The sequence below is a fragment of the Melozone crissalis genome, unplaced genomic scaffold, assembly GCF_028551555.1.
Source record: "Melozone crissalis strain CALT ecotype California unplaced genomic scaffold, PUWL_Pcris_2 ptg000033l_1, whole genome shotgun sequence".
Taxonomy (NCBI): Eukaryota; Metazoa; Chordata; class Aves; order Passeriformes; family Passerellidae; genus Melozone; species Melozone crissalis.
The window spans coordinates 16,453,192-16,464,281 of record NW_026535811.1 but is presented as its reverse complement, the minus strand read 5'-3'; the positions used below and the strand labels follow the sequence as shown (position 1 = coordinate 16,464,281).

General features: G+C 41.6%; 1 protein-coding gene across 1 annotated transcript in view; it reads left to right on the top strand.

The window, feature by feature from the left end:
- Positions 1-5,306: 5,306 nt before the first annotated feature.
- IRAG2 (inositol 1,4,5-triphosphate receptor associated 2) overlaps positions 5,307-11,090 on the top strand; it is a 34,606-nt gene continuing 28,822 nt past the window's right edge. The window contains exons 1-9 of the mRNA XM_054281807.1: positions 5,307-5,363; positions 5,427-6,030; positions 6,817-6,927; positions 7,543-7,723; positions 7,921-7,997; positions 8,077-8,155; positions 9,165-9,323; positions 9,752-9,869; positions 10,159-10,209. Coding sequence (XP_054137782.1) covers positions 5,307-5,363; positions 5,427-6,030; positions 6,817-6,927; positions 7,543-7,723; positions 7,921-7,997; positions 8,077-8,155; positions 9,165-9,323; positions 9,752-9,869; positions 10,159-10,209 — 1,437 coding nt within the window. The remainder of the gene's footprint in view (positions 5,364-5,426; positions 6,031-6,816; positions 6,928-7,542; positions 7,724-7,920; positions 7,998-8,076; positions 8,156-9,164; positions 9,324-9,751; positions 9,870-10,158; positions 10,210-11,090) is intronic.

The following is an 11,090-nucleotide window of genomic DNA, read 5'->3' as shown; positions in this document are numbered from 1 at the left end:
GGGATTCTGCTTGCATCTACTTCCCTTGTGAAGTTTCTTTTCCCTGTGCTCCGACAGATCAGAGACATTTCTTGACGATGCTTAACCCCTGGGCTTAGAAGGGGACTGTGCATTTCATCCAGGAGACATTTAGCATGCAGAGGCTTGGAAAAGGTAAAGCTACCCCCCTATTGCCTTCTGGAGTGACTTCAGACCTTCCTGTTATGCACAGACCACGGGGCTGGAATCAAAACTTCCAGCTGAGCCTGTGAAAATTAACCCCCCGCCTTTGGGATTGGCAGTGTGTAGTATGATCTCTTCAGGAGGGTTCTCCTCGTGGTAGGAAATGTGTCTGGCACTGAAAAGAAACCCTGCTTTTCCTACCACTGGAATGAGACAAGATAACCCAAAAGAAACAGGGGGGCAAACCAGCTCAGCCCCTCCCATTGCAGCTGGGGAGAAGAGGAGGACAACGGGAGGCACGGAGAAAGATGTCACCACGCTGGAGGAAAACAGCTCCAGTTCTTCTTGTGACCATTTGGCAAAATCTAAGTGACACTGACTTGGTGTTGCCAGAGTCTCAGCCTCTCTTCCAAACCTGGCTGTATTCTGAGTCCCACGGGAATCCTTGTAGAGATTTGGGCTTGTTTGGAGCTGCCTGGAGGGCAGCAGGGAGCTGAACTGAGCAGATCAAAATCTGAACTGCCTCGTTATAGGGACAGGTGACCACCAGCTCAAGAACAAAAGCAGTATCTTGACAGCATCATCTTAAATTAAATGGTTTTATTGTTGTACCTTCCGATGCCTCAGTGCCACCATGGTGTCTAAAAGTCAGGAATTTAGTCATAAACTGTAGCTAGAGACAATTGACCTTGACCTTTCACATCAGATGAAATGAACCCAACCTCAAATTGCATTTCCATAATGGTTTGGGGCTTTGGGATTTTTTTTTTTTATTTTCCAATGGTTTTTATTTTTCCCTTAAATTGTCTGTACCTTTATAACTTATAGTTCTAAATCCATTTATTTTTTTCTATGACCAGTGACTCCAAGTTGCTTTGGTTTTCAAACAAAAGTGTATTTCACAACCTTCTCCTTGGAAATCTGTAAGGAGTCTGCTTGCTGAACAAAGAACTCCAGGTTTGTCAATTCTACTTCAGGGATCAAAATTTAAGAGAATTGGCTTCTCCCTTCAAAGCTTTTTCTTACCATGATTCTATGAAAAGGTGCCATCTCACCCTTTCCAGAAATCCAAGCACTTTGCATTCACAAAAGAGCTGTGCAGGTACTGAGAGTGTTTGCACTCACAGAAGAGCTGTGGCTCTGTGTGGGCACATGTGAGCTCATACTCTCGAAAGACGAAGCAGCCTATGATTGGGTCATGGATCATAACACACAAAAAGCTGTGGCACTTTGGGATGATGAGCTGTGCACCCAACACTCATTGGCAGCGCTGCCATTTCTCAGCTGATTCACCTGGAGGAGGAAGTGCCTCTGGCATGTAATCAATACCCTGAGAGAGAAAAGTAGAGGGAAGCTTGCTATAGCAGCAGGACCCCTTATTAGAAAGAACATAACCTATTCTTATTTTTTGAGATGATCTAAAGGGCACAGGCTGCATATCCTGATGCTGTAAGTGATACAAAGCTGATTTCTGGCATTGAAGTTCAGTGCTGAGGTGAGGGGAAAATGTTCTCATGTTTTAACCAATTTTACCTCACTGACTTGCATCACGACCATGCACCTTCCCAAATATTTCCCTGGAAATATAGGATAGTGTTGTATCCTGGTAAGGGCAGCAGTGACCCATGGCTTGCTCCTGAGGAGAAGGTGCAGCTGGAGTGTAGGTGGTCACTGGGGACATCAGCAAACACTGGTGCTGTCAAGGTATAAATCTCCCAGAACTTATGACCTTTGCTTTCTGCTTATTCTCATTTCCTTTGGGATTTTTTTTCCTGTTAGTTTGGTAACTCTCTGGGAAATCCATCCCACTTGTGTCTGGCAGCTGAGCAGCACCTAGCACAGTGTACTTCTGGCTCCTGAATGCCACTGCAGCATCATAATAGGCTGTGAAATGCCATGGGAGAGCCTGCAAGGTAGGAAATTACAAAGCATGTTGCATTTCATTTGCAGTAAGTTGCAGAGTAAGGCAAGCTTTCTACCAGTAACAAAGTCAAATATAGATTGCCCTGGAAGTATGTTGATTTGTTATCCCTGAGAAACTCAGAGAATAGATTAGACAATCCTTTTTTAGGAGTCATTGCCCAACTGATCCTGCCCAGACACATGGTTATGAACCGTATGACCTCTTCTTTTTGGGCTGGTTTTTGTGTTTCTGTAATCTTTCAAAGCTGATTCTGGATTTTAACCCCATATATCCCACTCAGACTAAGGAGAAATTTGTGTACAAGGTCCATATTTGCCCTGTAAAACCTGTTGACCAAAACAATCCAATTTGCAATCCATCAATACATTTTATGCCACACAAACATGTTTTTCAGTGTTATTTATTTTCATAACAGACCTTAATGTACAGAACCATGGAGTAGTTTGGGTTGGAAGACACCTTTAAAAGTCATCTAGTCCACCCCCCTACAATAAGTGGGGATGTCTTCAACTTCTCTGGGAAGGTGAATTTTCATGGTGCAGCTCTGAAGGGAAGAGATGCTCTCTGGTGTAAGTCAGGTGCATCATTAGAGGCCCTCAGTTGCTGGCCCAAATTTATTTAACTATTCTGTTGCACATTCAGCACCACGGTGTCTGTGGGTGCGTTTCAAGCACTGCAGATTTGCTGGAGAAGCTTTTTGTTTTTTCTCTAGACTGTGTGAGAAGAACTGTGCTAAAACCTCTTGAAGTAGAGAACAAGATGTACAAAACCCAGTCTGTCAGAGATGATGTAAATGTCTCACACAAGAGAGGTAACAGGGACTTTGCTGAGGACTAAAGTGTGAGCAATGCTGCAGCCAGGTCCAGGTTCTACTGTTCTCACAAGTGTGTTTGTGAAAGAGAAGCAAGGGATTATCAAGGGATAATTATAAGTAGAATTTAAATATATTATGTGGGGTGAGGGGTGTTTGAAAGCATCAGGAAAGAGTAGAAATCCACAATTTTTTGAAAGGTGTAAGCATCTCAGAAAGAGGTGTTACTTCTGAAGTTCAGGGAACCACTGATGGGATGGCACAATATTTTTTTTTTCTGAGCAATGGACAAGTCTGAGGCAAACACCAGGTTAAAAGACCAGCTGAAAAACAGTTTTCTCCAGTCTGCAGGCTGGAAAGGAGATATGGCCATCAAAGAATGGGCATTTCCAGGGTAATTTAGCAGGAGCCATAGAGCTCTTCAGACAGGCAGGATCTACTGCATGTCTTGATAATTTAATACAAAAAAAGGAATTAGTTAAGTGTCCTAATGATTTTTTTTTCACAGTTAACAGAGAGACTATTTAGTACACTATCAGCTCAAGAGACTTCAACACTTTCTTCTTCTCAAAAGTGGTGAGAGTGATGAAATTTATACAGCTCCCAGATTCCCTGTTCTAACTCTCAGAAATTAGGAGAGATCTGCTCCTGCTTGAAATTTTGCTGTAGGTGGGAAAAGCAGGAAAGAACTGCTAATAGAAGTGAGAAACACCCCAGGAACCAGAGTTTTGACACAACAATAACCTGTATCACAACATCCCTTGCTGTTTTGAACAATAATTAGAAGAGCAGGGAGACTTTAAGTTGCACTGAAATTACAGGCAATTAATTTAACAGCAGCAGGAGAGATGTGAGGGGGAAAAAGTAAAAAGGCCAGGAAGCAGGAGCCTGAAGCTTGATTAGAGCCTTGTTGCAGCTGGTGGTCGCTCTCAGCTGAGGGCTGAGTGGCAGCATCTGTACCTTGTAAAGCTGATTTTCCTGCTTATTTAAACACTGATGTTCAGGCAGCCCCTACTCCTCAGAGGAAGAGCTGAAGTAGCTGTGCTGTCTCCTTCAGAGAAGGAAGAGAAGCTCTTTTTCCACGTGCTGGTGTAAAGTATAAGGCCTTGAGCTGTGTTTTTTGTTGTTTGTTTTGGTTATTTTTGTTACTGGTATATTGCAGAAAAAAAAAATCAAATACCCTTAATAGAGTGTTACTTATATCTGCTTGAGGGCTCTTGTGTGCTTAAAAGAAGTCCTAAACTAATTGGAGGGTGTTTAAATTTTAATTTCAAGGTAATTCATCTATCTCTTTAGAGATAATACATCTGTAATAATGCAATATCGAAGATTGCTTTTGCTTCCTGGCATTTATTTGAGGAGTAAATCTTTTAAGCGAGACAGAAAAAAAGCTGACTCTTCTATAAAATTGCTCTGAGCTTCCTTTTAGTCTTATTTTTTGAAGTACTCCTGTGGCTAAGGACATGTTCATTAGAGTAAATGTTACTACCTGTGAAAACACTAGAAAAATAATAAACTTAGAGATCTTGCCTCTGCTTATATAAACTAAGTTGCTGCCATGTAGGCAGCCTGTAATAAACTAGATTAAATTAAACACATAGTATTTATGTTTTTTTGATCTATATTAAGAAATACTTATATATAATTTTTATTCCCTGCTTCAAAAGATTATGTAAGTGTAAAGTGCTAGTGAAACCTGTTGCTGTTTTGGGGGAAAGGAATTAATTTTTCTACATTAAAAAATGACTTAAAATCTGATTCTTGGGAGTTCACCTAGCTTCATTTGGTATGTTATTATTATTTAGTAATATAGCTCTCAGCTGATCAGTTCAGGTGGCTGCAATGGGCAGGGTAGACATGGGTACCTCACTGGGAATGATGATTTATCCCTGCAAAATGAACCTCCCCTGCCTTAGTCACATGCAAACATGCTTATCTTGTAGGAAATACCTTTTTAAATGTTGCCTGGGAGACTAGATAATAAAAATACACACAGGATGAGGTGCCTCTGTAGGGCATATTTCTTGTGTAATTCCCAGTGTGGCACCATGACAGCTGTGGCTGCTTAGTACAAGGAACACTGGATTTTGGAGGTTTTTTGGTCTCATAGGCTCACAGAAACACTGAAAGTCTTGTTGGTCTCACATTTCCTGCTTCATCCCTGCCACTCCCAATACAATTAGAATGTTTCTTTTAATTTAAAAAGTCCTCTGCTAATTTGCAGGGTGTTCTTCAATTTTTATTTACATTCCCCCTTATCTCCCTGCCACGGTTATGGTATTTAAGAATAAGCAGTGACATTTCAGGAAGTATTTCTGTCTTTCTTCCCCAACATTTCCAAATCAGCTTCTAGTTCCCTGGACACTAAAATGTCCTGACTGAAGGTTTCTGTTGGAGCTGATAAGTGGAATGAGGGTTTCCAAACCCCTGGATGCCAAAGCTCCAAACTGGCTGCTGAATGGAAAAGTTGGCATAAATATGTGTGTGTTGATCACTCTGACTCTTGTATCTTGTGCCTGTTCTTTCCAGATATTTGTCAAGAGAAGGGAAGTGATGAAGTCTTCTAAACGTGGAGCTAAGAAACAGCGCCACAACCCAGTGGACAGCATCTGCAGGAAGATCAAATCCATCCAAATGATGGACCACGTCTCTAACCCGGCCTTGCAGATACCAAAATTTCAGTCCCAGAACTTTGACAGCCCACAGAGCAACATTAAAAAAAATCTGGAAGAAATACTGAAAGGGAGAAGCTGCAGTAGTGGTGGGAGCTCTTGCTCGCCCCTGGCCTGCCCTGGCGGTGTTTTCTCCACGCCCTCGCCGGGCCTCGGGGCCTGCTCCAGGCACCAGACTGCAAACAGAACCTACTCCTTGCTGGAGGCCAGCGGGAGATCCAGCAGCTCCTGGGTGCCTTCCTCTCCCGTGGAGAACTCTTCTCCGTTCCCCTTTGGAGCCAGGGAGGCCAATGCCCAGGGCAGACCGTGCGCTTCAGCAAATGCTGAGCCCCAGGATGTGCAGCCCAAGCAGATGTATCTGACGTCGAGTCCCAATTTATGTTTCTTCACTTTGGAAAAAAAGCCAGGAAGTGCTGTGGTCCAGCTTCCTGTGCCAAGGGCATTTCCTTCCAGTGAAAGAGGTAAAAATACTGAAGAAAAACACCCCCTAATTTGGGATTCTGGACATCTGAACATTCAGTCTATGTAGATGACATTTTTTTTACCACTTAAAGTGGTAAAACGCATTTTAGTAGCACTTAAATCTTATAAGACTGCAAAAAGAGCTGAGGCAAATCTTAAATTTTCTCTAAAAAAATTGTGAGTGTAAAAAGTGAGCAATTAATTAAAAAAACTTTTTCAAATTTGCTAATTAATTTTTTCATTTAAGAGATAAAGATATTTTTAACAGTTTAAGAGATTGAGACTACTATTTGACTAGTACTATAACATTTTTATGATAGCCAAATTTTATTTGGCTTTTAATTTAGTCTATGCTTTGTCTCTCAGACTGATTTTTGAAGATACAGGAGTTTGGGTTTTGCTCTTAGTTTGGAGTGGTTTTTTTGTGGTTTTGAGGGGTTTTTTGTTTGTTTTAGGGATTGTTTTCTTAATAACTTAATGATTTCTCTACAATGTATCTGGAGGGGGAGGGAAGAAATACTTGGTTTCTTAAAATGTCCTGTTTCGTATGTTTATGCCACAGAAAGAATAACCAAATTTTTCTGAAAGTACATGTATGAAAGTAGATGCATGGAATACTTCCCAGCTCAGAGGCCGCAGCTATGACCAGTTCCTGCTGTTTAGTGCTAAAAGCTCTGCTTTTATTGGCAGGGAAGCTGGTTAGCTGGTTTTGTTGTTTCAGTCATCTGGAATGAAAGTTGCTATGAGCAAATAAAGATGGGCAATAAGAGATTTATTCTTCACAGGAAAGAAGCAGCCTGTGTGGTACAAAGGTGACAGTATGTGCAACGTGAGCTTGATCTGTGACGAGAACCTGCTGACCACCATCTTCTGCGCATGTGACAGCCACCACACAGGTTTGCCAGGGTCTTTTCATTGCTCTTTTGCTCTGCTCTCAATGGGTTTCCAAGGTTCAGACCTTGTTTTGGTCCCTGAGAGATGCTAGGCTATGAGATGTGTAGGTGCCTGTGTTGTGGCAGATGTAGAATAAATGTGTAAATGTCTGTGCCTCTTTTGCATGGTGCCTGATCATGGAATCATGGAATGGTTTGGGTTGGAAGGGACCTTAAAGATCATCTAATTCCATCCCCCTGCCATGGGCAGGGACACCTTCCCTTATCCCAGGTTGCCAAGAGCCCCATCCAGCCTGGCCCTGAGAGCAAGGATCAGTATCATGTGTCAACTTTGTTCCTCTTAAACTGAAGTCCACAAAACTAGTAAACTGGGTTTTTATACAGAAGAAAACCAAAACCCCACCACTACAGGAAAAAAAAATCTCAACCAACAGAAGAGCTCTACACTGGTTTTTTTTTTTTTTTTCCTAGATCTCTCTCTAACTCAGTTCAGGAATCAGTTGCTTGTCTGCAGCTCTTGAGGGCGGTTGGATCCAATGCAGTTCAGTAGTGTGGTCTTTCACAATTTTTTATGGTGCCTTGCCAGGCTTTGGCATTTGACCTCTGTTTCTGCCTTAGGGAAAGTGGCAGTGTCTGAGATAATCAATTATTTGAGACATACGACCAGCTGGGACTCAGAGGACAGTGGTCTTGAGGAGCTCTGCAACAAGCTTGACCCAGAGCACAAAGACATCTCCATGGACCTGGAAACCTACCACGCCGTCATGGGAGAGTGGATTGAAGACCGTAACAGAAAATGGTAACAGCACTTTGATAAATAAGTCTTCTGTGGAAAAAAAGATGTTATAAGCTTCCCCTGTGGCTCTGGAAAGAAAGTGGTATTTGGACACCATGTCCACAACATTGGGTTTGGCTGAAGTTTTGTAAGTGTTACAAAGTTGGTAAGCAACCTGGTGTCCTGCTGATTTTGTGACCCTTGATGCTCCCTTCCTTCAGGCAAGAAGGTGCTACTGAGAAATCATCATCAAGCACGGAAGATCCTGAATCTCAAGTACCTAAAAACAACTCTAAAGGTGCAGAATGTTTTACTCTGTTTCTGTTCAGGAGAGTTCCACTTTCTTGCTCTATAACCAAAGCCCTCACCTCTTTCAGCTGACAAGTCACTTGCTCAGATGAATGTTACCTCAGGAAGCCTGGAGGCCTTTGGAGGTGATGTGTCTAAAGGAGACATGTGAGTCCATTTAAGCAATTCTTTCTCAGAATATAGTACTCCTGGCTTTAAACTACTTGACAGAAATTCCAAGAGCCCTTATTTTGAAACTTGGAGCCCTTGGGGATTTTAATGCTCACCTCAGTCTGCTGGAGCTCTTGATGCTGTCATTTTCTTCTGCTCAGACTTGAAAGACAACCAGTATTTTATCCTACTTATATCTTGGTGCTTCTGTGTCCATTTGCCTTTTTAATCTGTGGTCAGATGTTTGTCATGTCCTTCCCTATTTAAACAGGTTCCTTCCCTCCACCAAATTCTTAGATCTCTGATGATAAGATGACAGTATGACCTAAAAGTCTGATCTTGCATTCTGTTTGGGGTTGTTTTTCTTATGACAGGGAGTTTGTTGAAGTGGGGTTTTTTTGTTGTTGGGGTGATTTTTCTGTGTGGTTTTTTGGGGTTTTTTTTGTAGTAGTAGCAATGAAGTCTGTGATTTGGACTGTTAATGGCAAAGCACTTAACAAGGAGCAGAAGTTTCATTTGTAGCTTATGCCTAGGCAGAAATCCAACATCTGGTCTCTAAAGCTTCCCTATAATTTTTCAGGATCTCAAAAGAATGATTCTCATTTAAGTTTTGGTTGAAAGCATAAGGTGGGGGATGGCTTGGGGGAAAAGCAAGGACCCAGAAATTGCAGTGTGAATACAGAACCATCACGAGTGATGAGGTGATTAGCAAAATCTTAAAGCACTCTCATGCAGACATCCAGCTGTGGCACTTTTTGACAGCAAACCCCAGTGGTAGGGAGCAGAAAAATGCTTAAAACCAAAAGTTCTTGATACCCATAGAACTGGAGAACAGACTTAGAACTGCCCTGTCATCTCTGTGCAGAGCAAATGACTGGACACTGCAGCATCACAAGTCCTCTGTGGGCTCTCATCTCACCTCTAATCAGTGCAGTAGGACACTTTAAAGGTCTGAAGTAGATGAAATCCCCTTTCTCACTCTTGCCTGGCTTTTTCACTGGGACAGGGAGACCTCTGACTTGATAACCTGCCTTGCGGACCTGCAGTACAACAACCAGAAGCTTCAGGAGGAGAACAACAAGCTGAAGCTCACCCTGGAAGCTTTGGATGAGACCAACAGCAAGCTCCTGGCAGATAATGAGCATCTATTTCAACAATTAAAAAGGTAGGGGACTCTGGCCCCAGGCCTGCCATGGGCAGAGCTGTGATCTTGAATACTGAATTGAAATGGTTTCTCCAACTATAAGCCATGAAGTGCTGCAAAGATGAATTTGTGCTCAGGTAACCTGCTATATTTAACTGTAATGAGCTAAATTTTTAACAAATTTAACGTGGCTTTGTTTGCATCCACCTGTCTTGGATAGGGTTTCATCCCTCACTGTAAGACTGGAAGAGGATGATAAAAAGGAAGTAAAACCATGAGATTTGCTTCCTGGACAGAAATTATGGGCTAAAACTTGATTGTTGCTCTTCTGTTAAATGTCATGCCAAAAAATAAGTCCTCGGTGGCTTCTAAAAATACTGTTTCCAGCCTATCTAAACAACCAACATTACCTGGCTGAAGTTTCTGTGGATTTGCTTCCCCCTGTGCAGCCTCCAGCACTCTGTGTTGAAAATCAAATCCCTGGAAGAAGAGCTAGAGGAAGCAAGAAACAACCTGAACGTGTCAGAAGAGGAAAGAAAGCAGATTCTTTGCCACAACAGACAGCTAGTAGGTGCTCTTCCTTCTTGTTTCCCTTGTACAGCACCTCACACCTTGCTGTAACAGTAGTGTGGCTGCTCAGGCTGTTAAAAATCAAAAGTAAGACCTTCTCTGTGCCTTGGTGAAGGCTCATGAGCTGTACCAGCCTCAGCTCTCCCCTGTTTGTGTGTTCTCCAAAACAAAGGGATTAAACACCACAGCTGTGGATGTGTTTGTGATCTGTTGCTTACATGCTAAAACCAATTCTTCTGGTTTTCTCTTTTTCTATGTTTGTTTGTTTTCCCATAAACTTGATCAGGAAAAAGAAAATCGGTCTCTCAACATCAAAGTTACTTCTCTCCAGGAAGAGGTAAAACAAATAATTTGACATGTTCTTGCCATTAAGAAATAAAATGTTTGTCATACTTTGAAGACTTGCATGCTAATTAGGTTATCAAAATATCTAACACTTTAAAAGGCTGATTTGTCATAAAACTTTATATCTTGAGGTTGCACTGTGCTTTTTATTTTCCACTTGCTGGGTGACTAAGGATATGGGGTTAGGGAAGCATAGGGACAGATAAACTACTTCTCTTCAACCACCACTTATTTTCCAAGATTTATAGGCAAATTCAATGTATTTATAGGCAAATTCAATGTATTTATAGGCAAATTCTATGTATTTCTGGTTCCCACAGCTACGAAAAGATAAACTCTATATTGAAACAATCTCCATCCAACACTTTATCATTTCATATTCACTTTTGTTTTCCTCCCTTAAATCCAAAGGAGTAATCTTGTACAGAGCTGTAATGCCAAAAATAAGTAACAAAAATAATTTTAAAAAATGCAGTGGATGGGATCTTCCATCACAGATGGATCCATTGACACTGGCCAAGGACCTACAGGAGGCTTTTAGGGAATGCAGCTCCATAAGCAGAGAATCCCTAAGCTTGTTTTTTATTCAGAGAAGAGCTGTTCATTCCTTCTCTGTTTTGTTGTTGGTTTTTTTTTTTTAACTGCATCAGAGCAACTATTTTATAAACCGCTTTTTGTCAGGTGATAGTTTTTTAATGCTTGCTTACAGACTGTATTTCAGACTTTTCAGGGGGAAATGGAGAAACAAGTTAAATAAAAGATAGTAAAGAAAATCAGCACCTTCAGATCGCCTTCTGCAAAGCTCCTTAGTCCAGATATCTATTAAACCACAATTTTCTGAAAACAATTCTCACGCTGCAGGGCTGATTTTTC